General features: G+C 43.9%; 1 protein-coding gene across 1 annotated transcript in view; it reads right to left on the reverse strand.

Moving 5' to 3' along the window:
• Positions 1 to 20,219: 20,219 nt before the first annotated feature.
• The window catches only part of LOC114050526 (1-acylglycerol-3-phosphate O-acyltransferase ABHD5), a 36,206-nt gene continuing 32,159 nt past the window's right edge, over positions 20,220 to 24,266 (reverse strand). Inside the window, exons 6-7 of the mRNA XM_027872306.1 lie at positions 23,554 to 23,740; positions 20,220 to 22,820 (exon numbers count right to left, since the gene is read on the reverse strand). Of these exons, the coding sequence (XP_027728107.1) occupies positions 22,731 to 22,820; positions 23,554 to 23,740 (277 nt within the window). The 3' untranslated portion in view covers positions 20,220 to 22,730. The remainder of the gene's footprint in view (positions 22,821 to 23,553; positions 23,741 to 24,266) is intronic.

Below are 24,266 nucleotides of genomic sequence, written 5' to 3' on the forward strand. Positions count from 1 at the left end.
CTAAAAGTAGGTCAGAAAAGGCTTGGAGACAGTAGAAGCAGGTGAATCAAGCGCCCTGTATGCTAAAGGGCCGCAGCGCCTTTCCTTCAAGATGACCTTTCACACTCTATGTCTTATGGATTCCCCACTTCTTAAAGGTAGGTACTGCTTTTGCCTTTTTGTCTACTTAACACAATACTTGGCACACAGTAAGCACTTAATAAATGCTTGTTGACTGGCTAACTGCTTGATAAATTTCTGAAGCCTAACTCCTAATGGGCGGGTGCTTCTGCTGAGCAAAGTCAAGGTTATGATCATAGAATTCCAAACTGAAAGAGGCCTGCAAATCATTGCGTCCAATTCCTTTATTTTATAAAGTAGGAAATACCAAGGCCCTGAGAAGCGACTTGTTCAAGGCCAGGTAGCTAGAAGGTAGACTAGTAATGAGTCTAACCTGGGTCCTCTGACAACACAATCATAGGCTGCAGTAAGAGAGACAGAGCGCCCAGGGCTTAGGGAGGTGATGATGGCCACCTCGTTCTCTCTCGGCCATATCCAGCTGCACCTGGAGTGATGCATTCAGTTCTGGGCATCACATTTGAGGAAGGAGACTAATCATTTAGTGGAGGGCAACCAGGACAGTGAAGGGCCCTGAGTGAATAAATCAAAGAATTTATAGAATCCCTCCTTTGCCCCTCAATCAATTACCGTGCTCAGGTTCCCAAAGCGTAGATCTGGGAGTGCCAACATAGATAAGACTTTGTTTCCCTACCAGTCACTGTCCTAGAGACACTGAAAAGTGAGAAAATTGGTGAAACAACAGATATACGTCAGAATTGGGACCTTTCCTGTATAAAAAACTTGGAAGCCATTTCCCTCTCGCCATCCTACAAACTGCTCTAACACCAAAGTCCTGGTCAGTCAATGAAGGCCTGCAAGAGAACTTGGGGCGTTGCTTATATCCAGCTCTCCTAAGGCCTCCGTCAGTTGTGAAGAAAACCCTTCAAGCCACCTCCCCCTGCTTCTCTGCAGAGGTGGAGGACTATGGGAGGTGTATCCTCTCTTATACTTGGTCGATACATTTGTTAGTTTTACTGAATTGCTTTTTTTCTCTTCCTTTTTTATTCTTCGCTTCAATGGATGACAGTGTGTACAGAAGGGAGGGATACTTTCACAAATGATGATGATGAAGTAAAAAACAAAAGATTTCAGTAAATATTGTTTCAAAAATTAAGTCATTTAAAAGAAAGGACAAGTTTATTTACAGGCAATAAATGATATCTGTAATGGTCTTTGGGTCATCCCCAGAATGTGAGTTACCCTTAGTTAGAGTCACCATTCTTCAGTCCATCACCCTTTCTTCGCCTCAGGACTTTGGATTCTTCCAAAATCATAGTGTTCTTTGGAGTCAGGAAGATCTGAAACGTCCTAGCTGTGTGACCCAGGGCAATTCACCCTCATCTGTAAAATGGGATAAAAACATCTGTATCACTTTTGAGGGTCAAATGACATAACATAGACTATGCTTTGGAAACCTTAGGGTAAAATACAAATAAAACTCTTAGAGCTAACAATCTCTCCTTTGAGGAATTGAGGTATTTTTTTCATAAGAATTAGTTAAGAGACCTTTTGTGTGCTAACTTCTGCTATGTCTGCTTTTCCTGTAAGACAGAGTTTGACTAGTTTTAAATCTGAATCTTTCTAATTAGGAGCTTAATATGCCTGGCACATAGTAGGTGCTTAAAAAGTATCTACTGGATTGGAGTAAATTGGATTGTAGTGGAGATCAAAGAGAAAGAAGTTACTGTGGGAAACTTATCTTCAAGAACCCAAGTCTTGGCTCTATGACCAGCATGAGGTCTAGGCCCTCTCTACTACCTGTTTGTGTCTCCTGGGGAAAGAATCCTGGGAGCTCTGAAAGGACAATTAGTTCTGACCAGGGAATGGAGGGGATGCTAACTGGACTCACGACTGCTAGGTTCTCTGCTTGCCTGCATTCTCCATGAAAACCATTCATCTAGGGCCTGGAGTGTGGCTCTCAGTACACCACTGTCTTTAGACAACTGGGCCCTTTCTAAATTGTTTCCCAGGTGACTTAGGCCCCCTTATTCAATCACTATAAACCTTGGGAAATTGCAGGATCTGAATAATCAATCGATGAGTTTCTTGCTATTGAGAGGAAAAAAGTTTTGATTTGTAGGACTGGTCCTTTGGAGACATCCTCAGTCCAGGATACCTTCTCTGGTGTGATCTTTGCTCCCAGGAATTGATTTATTCATTCATTTATTCACCAAATACTTATTAAACTCTGTGTGTAAAGCACTATCTTGGTGCTGGGCACACTGCAGCTTCCTGTTGAGAGAGTTGAGTGCCAGGTGGACACCAAAGGTGGTGAGCAGCCCTGAAAAGGGCTCAGCAAGCCCTCCCATCAGAGGGGCTAGTCCTCCTTGAACATCCCATACACCTCCAGCGAATGGTAGCCCAGTGCTGGCACACAGTCGGTACTTAATAAATGCTTGTTGACTTAAGACCACTCTTTCCACTACACTGGGCTTTGGATAGGCTTGTATATCTGAACAGGCTGAAATGAATGGAGGGCATTCCAGGTACAGTCTGTAGCCTAAAGAAAGGAATGCATGGAGTGCATAGAGGGGGAGGTCATAGGGTGAGATAAGACTGAAAAGGGTAGAGGTCCTTGAATACCAAGCTAAAGAGTTTAGATTTTATCCTGAAGGAAAGAGGGAGCCACTGACCGGTCCTGAACAGAGGAGTGACGTGGCCGGATCTGTGGCCCATCTAGACCATCTAGACTCCCCCTCTAGACACATCTAGACTCCCCCTCTACTCAGGTTCCAAAGCCACCACCTTCCAGGTCCTGTCCCTCAATAGTTTCCTCTCTTGCTGAGCTGGGTTTTTAGTGATTCAGGCCCTACTGAGAAGGTGGCAAGTCCAATCCATGCCAAAAGGCCTGTTACATTTGACCAACAACGTTGGGAGGTTATGCAAAATAGCCAGATTACAAACTGTGGATAAGAAGGGAGGGACAGGGAAGGACCATGGAGGAGGCTGGGGCTGATGCAACCAGTTGAATGCTCCTCAAGGACACCCCCTCAAGGGCAGTGTCAAGAAAAGCCATGCTCTTTCCCCAGCTGCCCCTCCTGCTGCCTATTAACAGACATTCAAATATTCTCTGATGCCACTTTCCCCAAATGTTTCTAGTAACTTGAATTTTGCCCCAGCCACAAAGAGGCCAGGATTTAGAAAGAAATAGAAATGTAAATTAAACCAGAGTGTCCACCCTCTGTCTAAGTATGAGGGATTTTCCTAACTGGGGGCTTGGAGCAATTGTGATGGTATTATTAATTTTTCATTTCTATCCATTCCCTACTAAAATGGCAGAGAAGAAAACTACACGGATCTGGTGGGCCATTATATTGCCACAGGCTTAAAACAAATAGGGTATTACATAAGAATCAGCCACTTCCCCAATTTTTCTATGTACAAACACTTAAGTAATTCTTTGTGCTACCACATGGTATTGAGAAACATAAACACAAAGAAGGCGGCAGGGAGGTCTGGTCTAAGAAACAGCTCACAGGACTCACACTGGTCCTCCTACTTTTCCCACAGCACTTTCCCCATGGCTCAGCTCACGTCTTCTATTACATTCAATTATCATGTATTGATATGATTGGAGGTTATGTAAGAATCCACTCGTCCAGACGGAATGTGGCAGGGCCAGTTAAGTGCTGGCCACTAGAATACGTTCCAGAATGTCTTGTCTGTAACTGCAAGAACACTTTGTGTTATGGATAAAAGACTATGTTGGTTACATGGGATTTTTACAACTGCACAGGCCAATCTTCCCCTTGAGATGGATGGACATTGTTTGCCATGTAACACATCAAAAGGAAACCCTAGGCGCCTAAACAAAGGCTTTACTGACTTTTGCCCAAATTGCCTCCAGGTCATTTCTCTCGGCAGGGCTCAAAGGGGGAAGGTTCTCCTCACTCCACTGCAGCTGACATTAATCAAAGTGTTAGGGAGGTATTTAATGGATCATTCGGGCTCTGACCTCTCTATGAGGTGCCACGCCTCCAAGGATTCCTTTGGTAACACCCCTGACTAGGGGTCAAGGAGCCTCTGCTTGAATACCTCTAAAGAGGGGGAACCCCCAACTTCTTGGACCCAGCCCCCTCTGGGTAGCCTTCGCCTCTAGGTGGTTTTTCCTGAGTTTTCCTTCACTGTTGACACAATTTTTCATCAAAAGTCACTTCATTCTCAGCCTTTTGACTGAGGTTGTTTGTCTTCTGGTTGCAGTCAGCTTAGGAGGACCACTCTGACTTTTGCATACATTTCTTTCCAGTTACCTTGTTTAGCATTTTATTGAGAAAATGAACCCTCGATAGGCCTCAATTTCCTCACCCATAAAACGAAAAGGTCAGACTGCAGGCAGTACGATGTTGGAGTTAGGAAATCCTGATTTGGACATTTGCCAGCTGTGTGACTCTGGGCCTCAGTTTTCTCACCTGTAAAAATGACAGCATTGGCCTGGATGGCCAAGTTCCCTCCTGCTTCTGGAGCTAGGACCCTATGGTCAGTTTTCTCATGTGTAAAGTGGGGATGATAATAATAGCACACACTTCACAATACTGGTGGGAGGATCAGATGAAATGAAGGCTGGCCATACTTTTGCAAACCTTCAACACTCCACAAAGAGGAGCTGTCATCCTCAGATAAGCCCACAGCCCCTTCTGTTTTGGAACCCATGACCTTACGTCCCTCTGGCTCAGATGGTCTGGGACTCTACTTGACCAGCTGCTCCCTTTTTCATCAGCTGTGTAGTTCTCCTCGAAAGCTTGAGTTAGCAATCCAGGTCACTAGAGAAGAGGAAAATGATCCATACCCTCTGTCCTTAGGAGGGCCTTGGATTTTTCTAGAAACTTTAAAAAAAAAATCAAAACTATGAAATTCAGTTCCGTGAGCATTTAATAAGTGCCTATGGTTTGCAAAGTGTGAATTAGAGGAAGTTTTATGAAGGAGATGGCACCAGGGTGGATCCTCAAGAACGGTAGGATTTTTAAAGGGAGGTTTTCCCATGGTTTTCTTTCCCTAACCTTCTTCAGGCCACAGAGGACTTACACCTCCAATGATGGGCAGCAGTGAAAATGATACGGTGTCCAGCTAGGAGAGCTAATGGAGAGCCCTGCTGCTCTCGGGCCCAAAGGCCAGCAGAGCACAGCTGACCTGGCAGAGGGTCCCTTCTTATTGTGCTAGTGGGGAGGGTCTAATTTCATTATGGTCAGGAATCCTCTGGAATGGAAACTCCCACCACAGGTGTTAGACTAGCAACTTCCAGGGCTGGGGAACCTGTGGTCTCAAGGCCACATGTGGCCTTCTACGTCCCTGAGTGTAGCCTTTAGACTGAGTCTAAGTTTTATAGAACAAATCCTTTTATTAAGGGGAGTTGTTCTGTAAAGTTTGGATTCAGTCAAAGGGCGGTCAGCCCTGACTGCCTGTAGCTTATGGTTGGAAGCCAATGGAACACTGAGGACCTGGGTTTACTCATATCACCTGACAAGGCGTCTCCAAGGGCCACCTGCGTATGTGGGCGGCATAGCACTACAGGAATGGGGAGAGAGAGAACAAAACAGCCCCACCTGAATTATGACACCCACTGTTGCAGCCATCTCAAGGATTGCCTAAATGGTCACCTGCTTTGAGGAGCCTGAGGGCTTAATAAACAAGAGATAGTGGCTAGATAGGGCCCCTGATTTAGGCTGGGGTTAGGCAAGGCTACTTAGAAAAAGTCCACTGTTCCCTCCTCCCAAGCCCCCGACTTTGAGGCCAATTCCAGATAAAGGAAGCTCATGTTTCAGTTTCATTATGCTGTTTGGTTATCCCCAAATCGTGCCAGATAGTCTAAGGCAAAGGTCAGCTCCCCGTGGCTCCCATGTGCTCCCCAGTTTATGGAGGTACCTGGTGAAATAGGGACTGTGACCTTCCTAGTCACTCTCTCAGGTGTCTGGCCCCAGCCAAAGGTCACCTTTGTTCTCTGGCACTGTACCCTTCCACAGTGGCCTCTGCTGGGCTGGTCACATGACTCCACAATGCCAGGGCAGAGGTATTTTTTGGAAGATGGCGGACCACTGTGGCTCCCTCCTTTCCCATGGGCCCTGGAAAAGTGCAGGCTGTCTCATAGTTCACAAATGTCTGGTGACCTCCTGGGACAGTTCAGAGAATTAAGAGACAGCCTTCAAGATCATTTAGTCTAAACCCCTCATTTTACTAATGAGGAAACTGAGTCAGAAAGGAAGTGACTTGCCCAAGATTGACCAAGTAGCCTGTGATATTAGAGCCCATGTTCTCTAATTCCTGATGGAATCCTTCCACTGACTGCCTCATGCTACCAAAGGTTTTCCTCCTGAGGCTGGAGACCCAGAATGAGCTGATTTTTCTTTTTGTGTTTGTATTTGGCTCAGGGAAAGTTGACCCCACCCCCACCAAATCTCTCTTCTGCCTCCTTTTCTTCAACACGAGGTCCTTTAGTCAGTGCTGCAGAGCCAGGCACTGCGGCACCTCCACCCAGGTTTACCCTTTTCAGTTATGTTTACACCCAAACCACCTTTTCCTCCTCTCCATCCCTAGAAAAAATCTCATTACCTAAGTGGGGAAAAGCTCAGCTGGAGCAAAGCAAGCCAATTCACCTAATTCTCACCAAGGTATAAATGGCCCTCCTGGTGCAGTGACTCAACAACCACAAGAAGTAGGTATTTAGTATTTTAAAGGAGCACTTGCCCACATCAGTATCCAGCTGGCATAATCTCAGGCAATGACATGAAATAACACAAGAACTTTTCTACAGTATCATTAGGGGGCAGGGGACCCTTAGAAGATCCTGGCTCAGTATCTTTTGGGATCACAGTTTACAGACAAACAATTCCCTCTTCTCTCCTTAGAAGGTTCCAGACCACAAGTCAGTGGAGCCAGGCCAGGGGCGTAAAGGGAGCCAGACACCATTTGTCAGCTGATCAAGTGGGTGAGTCTGAGGTCTTCGCCTACAGCTACATGAGGCAGCCCCAAGGTCCTGGGAATGGAGATGTAGCTCCAGTCCCAGCTATTCCTGACAATCTGGGGCACTGAGAGAGGGAGTAGATGAAGTGGAAGGCCACAGGCCACCCCGAACTCACCTCGAAAGCACTAGGGGCAAACCCCCATCTTCTCACCATTCAATCTTCCCCCAAAACTGCTTACACAAAGCAACACTGATCCCTGCTTGAGAAGAGAAATTAGAGGGATGGAATCCCACATCCGAACAGCTCGGCTCTCTGGATGAGTCGGCACCAGGCCTGCCCTTATCAGTGAACTTGCTGGCCCTTCCAACCTCCAGGCAGGGGCCACCAAGGCAGTGTGCCCTTCTGCAGTCACCTTATCTAGGGCAACTTCCAGCCTGGCATTGCAGATACAACGCTGATCTTGGAGGAAGGAAGGACTGCTTCCAACTCTTGCCTCCAACACTGGCGAGCTGTGTGACCCTGGACAAATCCTTTAACCTTTCTGGGCCTCAGTTTCTCATTTGTAAAATGAGGGGGGTGGCCTTAATAGCCTCTGAGGTCCCCTCAAGATCTGTGGTCCTTCCCCCTTCACGATGACATCCTATTTATTATTGCTGGGGAAAGAGAAATGGTAGCACACCCAAGTCAACTCAATAATCAATGCTCAAGTGGCCACGGCATGAGGGTGGTGGAGGTTCACAGACTGAAAACAGACAAGTCCCTATTGCTTTAGAGCTTAAATCCACGGGTGCGGGTGGCAAATGAGAAATAAAACGGCTACACAAATGAACTCCGGGTAAGTCACCTTATCTCAGGGTTTCTTTCCTCCTCGGTAAAATGGGGAAAATAGCACATATCTTACACAAATGTGAGAATTAGAGGAAATAACATCTGTAAAGTACCTTGAACAAGGTCCTGAGTTCAAATTAGGCCTCAGACACATGACACTTACTAGCTGTGTGACTCTGGGGAAGTCACTTACCCCCAACTGCCCCGACAAAAAAAAAAGTACCTTGAACACCTAAGCACATTATTTTAGTTGGTCTCACACCCACACCCACACCCACACCCACACCCCCCCCCACACACACACCCCAAGTAGATATTGTGACTTGCCCAGGATTATGTAACCAGTGTGTTTTAGAGGTGGCCTTGAAATGAGGTCCATAGGACCCTAACTCTGGAGCTGTATGAGACTCAGAATTCATCTAGTCCAATCCCCCTTCCTTCCTCCCATCCCCTCCCCACCTCATTTCACAAATGAAGAAACTGAGGCCCAGAGAGAAGAGGTTATCTGCCTAAGATCACATAGAACTGGGGTCCTCTGACTCCAAATCTTCTGTACTTTCCACCAGACCCGCCCCTTTTCCTTCTCTCCTCCCCCGTAAGAGCCTGTTACGTTTTCAGTGAGAACATTTACACCCCAGAAATCAGCAAATGCCACAAATCGGGTTTATTTGTTGTTGTTGGTTAGTTAGGCTTAAGAATGGGATGGAGAAAATGTCACTAAGGCATATGATGGGCGGACGTGATGAAAAACAGGTACAGATAGATGGATGGACAGATAGACAGACTTGGTGGAGATTCAAGGTTTCATTGATTTCTGTTTTTGGTGTTCACAGTTGTCAAGTCTGTAATAAATAAACAGAAGTATTGTGGATTTACAGTCTGAGGACCTGAACTCAAACCTCATTTCCATTTGCTAGCTGAGACTGAGCCATGAGATCCTAGACAAGTCACTTAACTAACCTGGTCCTCAGTTTTCCCATCTATAACATGAGGAGGGTGGACCAGATTATCTTTAATGTTCCTTTCAACTTGAAATCCTAGAGTCTTTTTGGATTATTAGTTTTTTTAATTGAAATTGTTCTAAAATCTCCTCCACACTCCTCTCCCCTTCTGAGCATAATTTAACCTATCTCTGATGACTCGAGGAGGTCTTTAAGATCAATTATTGCACACACCACCATTGTAATAAATCCTTCTAGTCAGGGCTGTTTGTCCCCACCCTAACAGTTTACAAAGTTGGTGCTGTTTTGGGGTGTTAGGGCTCTATCAGCTTCCCTGCATTCTTCACTGAGGTTTAATTAGCTCCAGATGCAACCAGTATTTCTGCTTTTCCTTCTCTCTTTCTCTCTCTCCCCCCACCCCCTCCCTAATTTACTGCTTTTTAATCTGTAGTAGTTTGGAAAAGCAACTAACCAATCTTCTGGAATTTATAACAATTAACAATTTATATAGCACTTTAAAGTTTACAAAACACGTTATTGTGTCATCTCTGTGTGTAAAGTTAGGATAAATAGGCTAAGTGGGTGTCCCCTGCGGCTCCGTGGTCAGACAATTAACATGTCTCAGGGCTTAGCTCAGACTATTGTTAAGGGAACAAAGGACCTGTGAGTTTATCCGAGTGGGGAGATCCCACAGCTGGAAGCCTGTGATTTAGGGTAGCTACAGGCAGTAGGTTAAGACACAGAGGTTAAGTGACTTCTCCATGGTCACACAACTAAGTATCATAGCTAGGATTTCCACTGAGGTCTCTAGCTCCTTGGACTTTCAGAGACCTGGCTCCAGCTGGCTTCCTTGTGGCCTTCGCCTTCACCTATAGGCCTTCCCAGGGAGCTCTCCATCCAGCCTGCCCATCTTTGGCCTCTTTCTACACCCCTGCATCAGCCCCAGGTTCAGCTCACCTGCCTCTACCCTCCCTGCTCCTGAGTCTTCTCAAATGGGCCTCATGGCAGCCAGGACTTCAATTTATTATCACACTCACCAGAACAGCTTTTCCAAAGCTTTTTTCTCTCTTCAAACTCCCCATGGCATTCCTTTCTCTGATCCTTTCAGTTGAGAACCTTTCCTCATACTTTACTGAAAAAATGGAGGCCCTTCAACGGGTGAACCATCTTCTCCCCTCTTTTCTTAGGTGCCTTTTCCCACTACTTCCTCCTTCGCCCTTGTCTCAAATGAAGAGATGACCTTTCTCAATGCAAGGTAAACTCCTCTACCTCTCCATGCAACGCTGATCCCACTTCAGGTCGTCTCAATCAGACTGCCCCCTCTGGGAATCCCCACTCTGTCACTTATCGTCAATCTCTTCCTGTCTACGGGATGTTTTCCCCGATGCTTACAAACATACCCATGTCTCCCCAACCCTAAAAATAAAGATAGAGAGTAGACATAGATAAATGAACAAACAGATAAATAAACTTCACTTAATCTGACTGTCCCAGCTGCTATGGTCTTCTGTCTGTCCTCTCTCTTAAGGCAAAACTCCTTGGAAAATTCATACAATAGGTGCTTTTGATTTCCTCTCCTTTCTCTTTTTTCTAAACTCTCCACAATCTGGCTTCCAACCTCATCATTCCAACCAAAGTGCTCTCTCCAAAGCTGCCATGATCTCTGAAATGCCAGATCCAATGGCCTCTTCTCAGTCTTCATCCTCAACCTCTCTGTGGGCTTTGAGGCTGGTTGATCTCTCTCTTCTCTCCAGGTTTTCATGTCATTGCTCTTCTGGTCTTTTTCCTATCTGTCTAACTACTACATCTTCTCAATCTTTGCTTCTTCCAGGCCCACTACCCATAGATGTCTCCCAAGGTTTTGGGTTTTTTTTTCTTTTTATATAATTTTTCTTTTACTATTATTTACTTATATTTTTACATATTTATATTATGTATTATTTGTATTATTTCACTTGCTGATTTCATCAGCTCCCAGATTCAATGATTTACACGCTAATCATTCTCACATGTACTTATCCAGCCCTAACCACTCTCCTGACCTTCAGTCTCACATCTCCAACTGCCTATAGACAACTTGAACTATATGCTCCCCTTGACATCTTACACTTTCTATGTCATAAACGACTCATTATCTTTCTTCCCCAGTCCTCCTGATGGGGTGCTTGGGTGCTTGTGCTTGTACTTGGACCCCAATTTCTCTCTAGTCTCAGAAACACTGCCTCTGACAATCACTCCTCAGTCCAAGGACACTGTGCCTAGCAATTACTCATGCGTGGGCCCCAGCACGACCCTTATCTTTCTCCCTGGTGCAACTACACACACAAAGTTGGGTGAGAGAGTGCTGAGCTGCTCAGGCCCCAGCCCTCAGATCATGTCTTTGGAAACCTCCCAATTCCTTAGTAAGTTCCTGTCTTGTGAGAAAGCTTTCCCTTGCTGCAGAGCATTCTGTCATCAAGACAGAGAGAGAGGGGTGCCTTGCCCAGCCCAAGGAGTTTTGTCCTTGGCTGGCCCAAGGACTCTTCCTCCTGCCAGACTCCCAAGATCCATACCTCTGTCATCTCCCTCCCTGTCTGGTATACTCCCTGTACTTTCTCATCCATAGCTCCCAAAGACACCTGGAACTTTAGATTGCCTCATCAGTGTCCCTGGCATTCCTTTTCCATGCTCTTTTCCATATAAACCCTAGCTCCATCCTCAGTCTCTTGCAGGTTCCTTAAGAATCCTTACCCGCTGAAAAGCATAACAATAAATCTTTGCCACCTTGATTTAAAGAATGCTTGAGTCTGTGAATTCATTCCAGACGACCCTGTCCTGTACAGCAGTCTTTGAGGGGTCTCAACCTCTCAGACTGCAACATTTATGGGGTCCAATGTGGGGCTTGTCTGAAGTCTCAAGCCTTCTCCGAATCAAGGTAAGTTTCCCCTTCCTCTCGCCCTGTAGTTGGGTCGCCCCTCAAGCACCTAGGAAGGCTTGCTGGGGCTTTGGGTTGAGCCTGCAACAGGCTCTCTCGAATTTCCCTCTTGACAAGGGACGCCTTGTTGGGAACTTCTGCAGGTTTTTTCTCCCTCACCAGGACGCTGGTCGAGGCCAGTAGACTACAGGAGCAGGTCCTTCTTTTTTTTTTTTTTTTTTAAAGGCTTATAGGCAAAGAGGATGGGCCAATCTCCCTCTACACCTTGAGATTAGCCCCTAGGTTATTTTTTACACAACTGGAGAAAGCTAAATCTCCAAGACCATAAGAAAATTTTGCCTGGTCTCCATAAGATCTGGAGAACCACGAAGAAACAATTATCTGATTTGTGCAGGGGATTTCTGACAAGTCTCTCTGAGCTTTTGGATTCTCCCTGTCATTACCATGTATCTGGTCAGTGTTTGTCTGTGTGGTATGAGTGAGTGCCCGCATGTAATCTGACACCCTTTGCACCCAGGTTCCAAGAGTAGCATCCCAGGGCTGCAGCTGGACTCTGGAAAGCCGCTTTCTTTCTCTCCCCCTCTCCCTCCCCGATTACAGCAGTCTCAGAGGAGTGAGTGGATGGGAGAGACAAAGAGAGAAAAATACTTTATTATGTAGGTTATATAATTGGTAAAAGGCAAGTTGAGAAGGATCCTCGAAGTGTCAGGTCAGAATTAGAAAGAAATAAGATATGTGCAGTTTTAAAGGGACTTTAATCAAAGTCCATCAGAGGGATAAGTAGGTAGAAGGAAAGGCAAGAAAGTCTAAGCATGTAGGAATGAAAGAAGGTAACACAACCGAAAGGTAATTTAATTCATTCTGGTGATATTTTATACAGTTTGGCACTAAGGTAAGTTGGGAAAATGTATGGATCTGAAATTTGTTAACTGGCTGACATTAAGCAAGTTACCTCATTTTATCTCACATGATTGGAAAGTGCCTAACACAATGCCTGGCAGAGGGCAGACACTATAAATGTTAACTATTATTATTAGTTCCTTAATTAGATGTGACCAGTACTCAATGTCAATGGTGAAGAGATGCCCGATTTTCTATGTAAGGAAATCTGGAAATGCATTCAGCAGAATTGGAGTCACCTGATTGGTAATGTGCTTGTTTCAAGTTTTAAACACATATGCTGTTTCAAATTGGTAAACTTTTGTATTGTTATGTCAAGTAGCTTTTCATAATTTGGATGTTATTAAAGTGTGAACTTAACTAAAGGACAGTGGAAAAACTGTGTAAAACCAGTTATATTACTTTGTCAGCCCTGCTAACCCTGTCTTACAACGTTTTATAACTGCCATTTAGAAAACCAAGTATTTCCACCTTTACCTGTAATTAAAGAAGGGGTTATAGCTAAAACAATTTGACTATCACTTATGCAAGGTATAAGATTGTTAACTAACTTATTTGAAGTTATTGTTTTAATGATAAAACCTAGAATTGTTAATTGATTACTGTGTGTGAAAAGGAGGGGATTGGGTAGAAGCCTTATCCAGATTGGTTCTGCCCATTCAAAACAGTCCTCCTTGGGATATGGGGGGTTGGCAGGCAGGGGCGCCAGGATCAGCCCCTCCCTGGGGTACATGGCAATTCCTCCTAAACTTGTCAAGGTCCCTGGAAACCATCTGTGTGGGCAAGGTCATCTGCCCTGAGAAAAGAACTTGTTTGGAGTTCCTAAACAATGAACTTGGCTTGCTGAGAATTTGCAAGTGTATAGAAATGATTTCTAATGATTGGCTTTTACACCAGGACAAGTTTAAATTTCAGAAGGAAAGATGTTAAGTGAAATCTCTCATGTATGTGAGTCCTGGTAAATCTTTATTGCTTATTGCAACTCCATGAGAGTAAAATTAATTGTATCTGGCTTTAAGCTGTGATTAGTGAAACTTGCTGTTTGAGGTAAAAGGCTCTTGGGACTATAACTAATTTTGTTTTGAGTTTGAATTTGGGTATAATTGTCTGCATTAAATCAACGTCTGAGAGAAATGCCACAAGCTACTCAGAGGGAACGTGATCCTGTACTGTTAACAGGTGGAGGTCTGCAACTGGGAAAAGGCCGGGAGGACAATCTTAGCCTCAATCTAGGATGGGATCCTCCTGGCTCAGTTTCCCCATTATGTTCCTTTGGGAAGGAATGTTTCCCACCTGACTATTCCTGAGTCTGGCTATGATGTGGAATTGATACCGCATGATTGGAGAACTGTGACTCTTACCTGAATTCAAACAGAGCTAAGGATGTTCTATCTTGTCATATTTGGCATGTCACACGTACCTGCCTTTTCCTTTTATAGCAGATTTCGATGATCAGAGCAAGTGGTCAATAAAACACATGAGCACAATGTAAGCATGTGAGATCTTGCTACTTTGATCTGAATTTGTAGTTATCCCATGGCCTAAGTAAGAGTAAAATCAGTGTTTGAATTTATCATATGTAAAAGATGCAATTTCTAAGTATAATTAGAGAAGGATAAACAAACTTGTGGAACAAGATTGTGTATCTATTCAGTTGTGAGGTTAGAGTTAGGAACCTCTTCTGCTTAAGGCAGTTTTTGCAAGAAACCCCCTCCCTAATGTAACCACTTCAGAGGTCTTTGCCACCCCTTTTGTACTGGCCACTCTTTTATGGGAAAACTTTTCTGTCTCAACACCGTTTCTCAACAGGGAATTACTCCCTTGCTTGGGAAACAAACTCTAGGGCCACTGTACAGGTAAGGACCCCTGTCAGGGGAGGGATTGTAAATGTCTCTGCTGGTCTCTTGACTTGAACCAGCTGTAAGGATGCCTATAGTGATGAGTGTCCCCAGAACTTTACCTCTGCCAGCTGCACTACCTGTACCACCTGTTCTGAGGGAACACTCCCTACTTGCACCTATGACCAAATTCATCCTGCCACTCTCCTAGTAGGCTCTGCCTATTTAAACTTCTCTTCTCAGTTGACACACAATGCCACAGCCCCCTTCCAGCTATAACACTCTTGTTGATCTTTTGAAAGTTTCTCTCTTACTTGGAATATTAGCATGTAATCATACCGATCCATGGGGCATCCATGCTCAGTATCTTTTACAAACAGGCCCCATCTGTGCCCCTAAGGGATATTCCTTCCTTTGTGGGTTGGGTGGGCCAGGTGGTGAGGATTCTGGGGAAGAAGTAAAGCAAAATGCCACTACTTGGCAGGACCCCAGGACCGTTGTTCTAGCCACCCAGTGTTTAACACCTTATAGGGATTTTGGTGTGTGCTCCCTTTGATTTCTGGCACCACCTCTGACCATTTTCAATATTACTAAACCCAGTACCTCCACCCTAACAGGAGTAAAGCATGAATTCTGGGACAATGTTCTCTGGTACCTTAAAAAGGGAACAGAGTGTCTCATGCCTCGGTTTGGACATTTACAACATGAGTTCATTCTTTCACACCTAACAGGTACCATTCACCAATTAGCAAATGACACAGCTTATAGTCCCCGGGACATTCAGCAACCTCTGGATTCCCTGGCAAATGTGGTTCTGGATGATCAGATAGCTTTGGATTATCTACTTGCTTAGGGGAGGTGCCTGTGCCCTGGCCAACACCTCCTGCGGTATGTATATTAACAACTCTCAGTAGGTGGAACTCGATAGGACTAGAGAAAGTCACCTGGATGTGAAACATCCATGAAAACCCTAGTATACCATCGTTATCCTCTTCTTGGGGATCCTGGCTTCTCTCTATGTTACCTCCTATTCTTGTCCCACTCCTGATTATATTCCTTTTACTTCTTTTTGGCCCTTCCTTGTCTGCTTAATTTTCTTGTCAGATTTGTCTCCTCTAGGCTCAGTGCCCTCCACTTCCAGATGGCAGTTCAGGCTGGGTTCCAACCTCTGAGACCACAACCCATCACCCCTTGGACCTGGCATCAGCCAAGTTCCGGACACTGGCTAAAGAACCAACCCCTTGAACAGAGGGACCCCGGGAGGCAGGAACAGCTCTATGCCCAATCCCAGCAGGAGGCAGTTTCAGAAGCTGACACCTTTGTCCCTCACCCCAAAAGATTTTGGGTCCCATCTGTTTAAGGGGGGGAATGATGGGGTGCTTGGGTGCTTGTGCTTGTACTTGGACCCCAATTTCTCCCTAGCCTCAGAAACGCTGTCTCTGACAATCACTCCTCAGTCTAAGGATACTGTGCCTAGCAGTTATTCATGCGTGGGCCCCAGCACCACCCTTATCTTTCTCCCTGGTGCAGCTACACAAAGCTGGGTGAGAGAGTGCTGGGCTCCTCAGGCCCCAGCCCTCAGATCATGTCTTTGGAAACCTCCCAATTTCTTAGTAAGTTCCTGTCTTGTGAGAAAGCTTTCCCTTGTTGCAGATCTGTCATCAAGACAGAGGGAAAGGGGTGCCTTGCCCAGCCCAAGGAGTTTTGTCCTTGGCTGGCCCAAGGACTCTTCCTCCTGCCAGACTCCCAAGATCCATACCTCTGTCATCTCCCTCCCTGTCTGGTATACTCCCTGTACTTTCTCATCCATAGCTCCCAAAGACACCTGGAACTTTAGATTGCCTCATCAGTGTCCCTGGCATTCCTTTCCCATGCCCTTTTCTATATAAACCCTAGCTCCATCCTCAGTCTCTTGCAGGTTCCTTAAGAATCCTTGCCCGCTGAAAAGCATAACAATAAATCTTTGCCACCTTGATTTAAAGAATGCTTGAGTCTGTGAATTCATTCCAGATGATCCCGTCCTGTACCCCTGTCTTTGAGGGGTCTCAACCTCTCAGACCACAACACCCTTTTTCTAATTTCCCTGTCCAGGATACCACCGACCTCCTACTCACTTCGGCTCACAGACTAGGTGTCTTTCCCAGCTCCTCACACTCACTTAACACACATTATCTATTCTAATTGCCAACTCTTACTGATTTTACCTTCATAACACCTCTCCTTTATGCCTTGTTCTCTATCACAGCTGCCACCCTGGTGCAGGTCCTCATTACTTCATGGATAGACTATCGGAATGTGCTGCTGTTTGGCCTGTCTGCCTCGTCTCTCCCTATTCCAGTCCATCCTTCACTCATCTGCCAGTGACCTTCCTAAACAGCAGGTCTGACCATGTTACTTCCCTATTCCATTAATGCCAGTGACTCCCTACTGCTTCCAGACCAAATAAGAAATTCTCTGTTTGGCTTTTTAAAGCCCTTCTACTCTTCTTCCTTACACCTTACTCAGCTCCATGCATGATCTAGTGACTATGGCCTTGCTTTTCTTCATACAAGACATCTCTCAAACCCAAGACTTCTCACCAACTCTCTCCTCAGCATAGAATGCCCTCCTTATCTTGGCCATCTTTCTTCCTTCAACTCAGCTCAACTCCTATCTTCTGCAAGAAACTTTTAAGATAGGGGCTCCTTGAGAGCAGATTGTTTTTGCTTTCCGTGTATCAGTAACACTTAGCACAGTGCCTGTGTGCATACAATAAGTGATTAATAACTGCTTGTGGACTTGAGACTAAAAGCCTAGCACTATCTCCACTGCACTAGGCTGACTCTCAGGAATAGATTAAAATGAGTCAAATAATGGTTTCCAAATGGTGTGACCAGGGGATTTTTCTTCTTCAGCTTTTTTTGTCTTTGTCTTTAATACATTTCATCTTTTCTATTCCTTAATACTAAGTATTTTTAGGACCACAAAATTAGGAACCAAATAGTTATATGCACTCTTAATAGCTGCATTAAATGGGTTTAAAAAAAATTCCCCAGCTTCCAATGTTATCTACCTAACTTTTCCCCACTTTTACTGAATCCTGCTGTGTGCCTACTGACCAACCAGCGGGCTTTTCTCCTTGTACGCCACCAGTCCAGAGAATGACAGACCTCACGCTTTTTGCTTGATTCATCAGCACACACATAACCTACTGGTATCTAACCCGCACTAGCTCTGCACCAGCTGTGCCCATCCCTGCCCACAGCCACAATTCTCAGAGACTCCATTACTGGTTTGTGTGATCGTTCTAAACAAACCCTGAGAAAGTGGGTGAGTTAGAGATGTCAAGGACATCTGGAATGTTGTCATTAGACCATCATGCACAGACGAGGCTGGCAGATAGATGTATTAAGCAATGACTGTGATTACAGACTTCGGCAATGGTCTAGGCCTGGCTGCTTGGAGGAGGGGGTTACCCTAGGTTACTGAGGAAGTGGGTAGAGGCCCAAGTGGGCAGTCAGCAGGGCAACAGATGACCTGAAGAGATTAAAAGCTTTCAAAGTGCCATGCAGAAATGATAAATGCCAGCCCAAAGGCACAGATAACATCCTCAAACAAACCTTAGGCCAGTATTCTGTAATTATGTGCAAATCACCACCCACAGCCCTTTACAGGAAACTCTAGGACTAGATATACATCTGTCTGATCCAAAAAAACCAAGTAATCAAACAGGCTGTTGTGGGATGTAGACCCTGCTCCCCCCACCCCACCCTCATTTCTGATGTGGAAGGGGAACCACATAGGACAGAGGCTTAATAAGTTCATCCCAACTTCACCTTCAGTGCACCTATGAGGTGAACTGAAATCTGGTATACGGGCAAGGAGTCTTAGGAGTTGGAACACTCGGGTTCCAGGTCTACTTGTGATGCTATGGGACTCTGGGCAGCTCATGCCTCTGGTGTCATATTCTCATCTGCAGAATGGGCATAGTGCCTCCACTGCATCGCTGGGAGGGGAGTGTGTTTTGTAACACTCCCAGTACTCCATGGTTTCTTATTAAAGAACCTACTAAAACAAGCTGAGTAGGTCCCTCAACTCTGGGAGCCTGAGGGCTCCCTCGTCCTTCTCTAGCCCCAGATGCCTAAGATGGAACCTCCTCCCTGGAGAGAGGGCACGGAGGCTATGGCTCACAGGCACAGGGGTGTGCAAAGCAACAGAACCCAAGGCTGACTACTTCACAGAGCAGCCAGGCCTCAAGTAACCCGTGTCTGTCTTTCAGCAGCTGAGACGTGGGGAAGTTAGCCGGCCTCAGAAGGGGAATGCCCTCACCAGTCCTCCCTCACTGCAGACTTGGAAATGATTTTGGATTGTTCCATTGCTGTGATTTCTAATTATAAAAAGTCCAGAAGTACACCTGAAACACAATATTGGTCACGTCCCATGAAGCACATTGAAAAGATGGCAGGCAAACACCTACGCTTGTCAGCACCCATCAGTTGGCCCTAGTCATTTTCATAAAAAGTGTGCTCCTACATACAAATGGGGACTTGCAGGAACAGAATCACTAAGCTTACTCAGGGTCATTGCAACTTGTATAATGACAATTAGAACACTCAGCCCTCAGGTGGTGATTTGCACATAATTACAGAATACTTGCAACAGTGAGTCAGCCATGCTGTATGGCCTTCCAGGACACAGAAGCAAATCACTCTGGACCTGGGACCCCTAGGTCAGAGAAAGTTCTGTTTGAAAGTGGACCAAATCAATATGCCCCTCTTACAATGCTCTTTGGCCTTCAAAGGCATTCTAAATTAAGTGTGAAAATACATCTGCCTCACAAGCAACAAAAAACCTGCCTCTTTCCTTTGAACACTGTAAATGTACCAAGGAAGTTAGATTAGTTCTAATCAAAAGAAATTTAGCAGCTTTCTAACAGTGTGCTCTGCATGTCCAATCTTAGACTTCTAAAGTTGATTTTTTGAACCCAAATCTGAGTCTTTACATTTATTTCTATTAAATCCAACCTAATATACTTAGTCTGAGAAAATCTTTTTATCCTGTCATCCAGTGTTAATCCCTTACAGTTGTGTGTAATCTGCAGGTCTGATAAACACCTACTGTGTGTGTTTATCTCATTGTTGAAAGTATCAAGTAGTACAGGGAGGAGGACCACTCCCTGGGGCACTCCACAGGGACCTCCTTGTGACATGGAGCCAACCATTCATGATGTTTGGGGTCTGGCCATCTAACCAGTTCCTAATTCATGTCTATCCACATTTTCCATAAGAAATGCGTTGCTAAAATCTGGGTAAACTCCACTGATAGCATTTGCTGATCTACCAAATCTAAAACCTCATCACAAAGGAAAAGTGGTTAGTGTGGCATGACTCTTCCTGCTAAAGATGTGTGGCTCTTTGTGATGACTGTTTCATCCCTTCAGTGCCCAATAACTTCCCTTTTAGAAGTGTGTTCTCGAATTCTGCCAAGACTGAAGTCATGCTGGCTAGCCTGGGGTTTGCAGACTCCATTCTCATTAAGAAATTTGGACATTTCCTTTTCCTATCTTGAAGTACACCCCCTACTGGCCACAATGTTGCAAGGATCTGAGGATTCACACTGACTACCTCTTTCAATACCCTAAGATACAGGTCCGCTGGGCATGGTGACTTCAACTCATCAGGCATAGTGAGCTGCTCTCTCACAACCTCCTTATCTGTCTTGGGTAAACAGTTCCCTGTTAGCCATGAACAATGATATATGCTAGGCAAATTCTATTTTAAATAAACATTTGTTCATTATACTTAAGACCAAAAAATGTATACAGTTTTAGATAACAGAATCAGATCTTATTTAATAGGGTAAATTTTACTTAATTTAATGAGACAAAATATATTAGAAAACCAGGACATTTCCACTTCTCCAGTCCTACACTCTTCACATTTTCTACAATTTTTTGAAAATCATTAAGTGGTTAGCACGCAGAAGAAATGAAGGGAATCAAAAATGCATCTGTGTAATTGGTTATATCTACATTAGCAAATAGGATAAGTTTAAAGTAACATCAAAAGGTTAAAACAAATTTACCAAATTGCACATAATCACTTCCACTTAACAAGTAATCCAGGAATAAATGTCCCCAAATGTCAAATAGTTCCTGACCTCAAAGGCGATACGTGGCTTCACTCCAAAGTGCCAAAATTTTTATAACTATAGTTTTAACTAGCAAGAGATGTCACACAGCAAAGTTTAATAAAGTATGATTTTTTTTGGCACTGTCCTTAAGTCCTAAAAATAAGCCAAAAACCTAAAAAACAAGAATCTTTTCAAGACTGTAAAAGGTAATCTGAAGATCTGAGATGACAGTTAAAATAATCATCCTATGTTAAATTCTTCTTGAAAACAAAATGTCATCCTTGAACCTTCTTGCACCCAACTACTTGGAAGGAACCATTGATCACCAAGGTATTCATTATACTTCAAATTAACCTTTAATAAATTCACCTATTAATGCTGGAAAACAGAATTGTCTGTTTGCTAAGAGGTACGACCCAACATTTAACTATTATTAAAAACTGTGATTAAACATATTAAGGCATCACTTGCTGTATTTTTCAAGTCTTTATTTAAATTTGCCTCTCCTAAAAGCTTAATACCCCATACAAGTGAAGCCCAAATATCTCATCTAGTGTAACTCTTTCCCAGTTTTTTTGTTTCTCATTAAGGGATATTTTGGCAACCAGTTATTACATAGTCTTAGTTTTCAGTTTCAATGGGAAGATTTAAAAAAAAAAATCATAGCAAGAAAGTATCATCATCTACGGCAGTTATTTCAAGTTTGGGGGTTTTAAAAATGTGTGTGTGTGTGTGTGTGTGTGTTTAGAGAGTTATATGCACACACATAACACACTATGTATAGTTATAAATTTTTAAAAGTTTTCCAGTGCTATAATTATAAATTAAAAAAAAAATTTAGACACACCCTGAGTTTTCACTACAAAAATCGCTGATTACTTTTCAGGGCTACACTACGAGTTGTTGATGAAAATGTGGTATCATTTGTTACAATACTATAATAAGGCTGTAGTTTTAAGACGGATGCCTTGATATTCCAAGTGAAGAAAACCTTCTGTGCTGAGAACAGTTGTTGGAACAGAGCAGGCAGTTTGGGCCCATTAATTAATGCAATATCTTATAAGGATCTAATTATAACAAAGACAGGTTGTATTGGTAAATCATTTAGCCCTTCAAAGCATTAAAGTATGAAAACCCTTGCTATTAGGGAAACATAATAATAATAATACTACAAATTTATATTGCACTTTCCAATGTTTCCCAAACACTTTACACACCCTCTCATTTGATCCTCACAATGGTCCTGGGAAGGAGGTGCTATTATAATAATCTCCATTTTATAGATGAGAAAACTGAGGCTCAGAGAGAATAAGTGAATTGTTCAATCACAGCTAGAAAATGCTGGAAATGGGATTTGAACCCAAGTCCCCGTGACTCCAAGTCCAGGGCTCTTTCCACTAAGCTCCAGTGCCTTTCCTACGTGCTAACATTCATGTCTTAAACAACAAGTTTTATGAGGAGCTAAGCAACAAACAATTATGCTCACAATGGACTCAGCAAGTTTGAAGGAAATGGGCACCTGCAAAGTCCCTGCCCTACTGGCCTGGAAATAAGAAACATGGCGCCTTAGCTCTTGGCTTCTTCCCATCCAATGCTCATTCCTCTTGGCCCCTTCCTTCTCTCTCTCCCCTAAGAAGCTTCCCGGCCTGTCATGACACCATCAAGGACCATGTGGGAACTTCTGATACAAAAATTTGCTATTTCTCCCCACATGTTGAGAAGGGGCATGGCTAACCCAGAGGCCAACACATGTTAATCATATGAAGACATAAATCAAAGAAATTGCACCTTTATAATACAGAACACAACGATGGAGCAAAGTCTTCATAGTGGAGAAGTAGATTCCAGTATTAAATGTACTCAATATAGCAAAGTTATATCTGAAAAAAATCTTCCAGTTAAAAAATTACAATATTTCCACTATATCAGGGAGGCAAGAAACCCTTTATTTAAAGGTATTAGTTTCTGAGATTTCTGCACGTATTTAAAATGAACTTCTATTTAAAAAGGGGTTTCCATCCCAAAAGGCACTATGTGGTATAAACGTGCAAGTGACTTCTTGGAAGAAATGCCAAATGTGCAAAGCAGGAGACAAGAGTGCCGCTCAGTTTCTTGTGCTGGTTTCCTGATTCATCACATTTTCTAAGTTATCAGGGAGGAGCTGCATCCGTCACCAGGTCTGTCCGGCATGATCTGAATGGGCTCAGTCTACAGAATCACAAATCTCCTTCACTTTTTGGTTGAATTCTTCTGGTTGGTCAGCATACACATAATGTCCCGCGCCAAGGATAGCCTGGGTGAGAACAGCGTAAGTCAGTGGGCGTTTGGGGGAATAAGGTCGCCTGTGCTCAGGCTTGGGGCAATGTGCTACCTGGCTGACGGAATCCCACAATACAGTCCTCACCCTGTCTTTAGGCTATAGGGAGCAGTAAACTCCAATGCTATCTATCCATCTTAGTTATTGTTTTTAGCAGAGTTGGGACTTCCCAGGGACGGGGGGCTCCCAGGCAGGAAACCTCCTCTACCAATACAAATGCACACCTGCCACGGGGCCACTGCTCGCTTCAGAGATGCCTGGGACACAGAGACTCTACCCACTCAGCCATGCTGCTCTCCCCAAAAAGAAGGATTTTACTAAACTTTCATAAGAACAAAGGACAATTCTTGCCAGATGTAAAACCAGCCTGAGTGCTGCACTGGCACCTGCAAAATTGTGCAGAATGTGAAAGGGCTAAAGGCCGGCCTCCAACATGGATTAGTATTAGATAACTCTCTACAGGTGAGATGGGAGGACACTTTACAGAATCACACAGGATTAAGATGCTCCCCCCTTCCCCCAATCCATGTCAGACCTTCCCATTAGAGGGTGCACTTCATAAAGGTTGCATCTGCTTCACTTCTGTACCTGGATCCCTGACATACAACTTAATTCCTGGTACACAGTAGGGGATTTTTAAATGCTTGCTGACTGACCCACAATTATACACCATATACAAAAGACAACCTCAAATAAACCAAACACTCACTATAGTCTTCACATACGAATGTGGCCGTAAGGACTGGATGGTATTGCCAGAATTGCCGTCTATGCAAGATCGGGCTCCATAGATTACGGAAATTGGAATGTCTGGGTCCATCTTACCAATTCGCAGGAGCATTGGTCTTTTTGCCCATCCATAAGGAATAGTCATATTTCTAAAAGCAGTTTCACCACTTAAAAGTAAAGGAGAAAGTCACATTAAGATTTGATCAATTAAACCAAACAAGTTATTTCATTAGATACTAAATAAATGTGAATATAAGATCCTCGAAGAGTAAAAATTTTCTAAAGGTAAAAGGCACACATTATTGGATAGATGTAAGTTGCCTAAAATTTTATTAATTAAAAATCAGAGCTCCAGTAAAGAGATATTTAATGGAAACTTTCACAGAGATGAAGAACCATTTTTGGTATTAATTAAAAATAAACAATAAACAATTTAGTATTAATTCTAGACTAATTCAAAATGTGGAACTTTTATAAGGACAACTTAAAACACCGCAACTGGTATACTAATCTGGTGGAAAACCTGAAATAAAGTCATTGACCTTTTGTTGTTAAGCTTCTGTATGATTTTATAACCTCCTGCTCTCTAGCAGTGAGGGCAGTTTGGTGGGACTCTGTTTAACCACTGCCTGAGGAACTCGAGTTCAAGGCAGAAGGGGACATGAGCCAAGACTGGCTGGGTATTAGTGGTGA

This window comes from Vombatus ursinus, unplaced genomic scaffold (genome assembly GCF_900497805.2).
Source record: "Vombatus ursinus unplaced genomic scaffold, bare-nosed wombat genome assembly UNPS02014799.1, whole genome shotgun sequence".
NCBI classification, from domain to species: Eukaryota; Metazoa; Chordata; class Mammalia; order Diprotodontia; family Vombatidae; genus Vombatus; species Vombatus ursinus.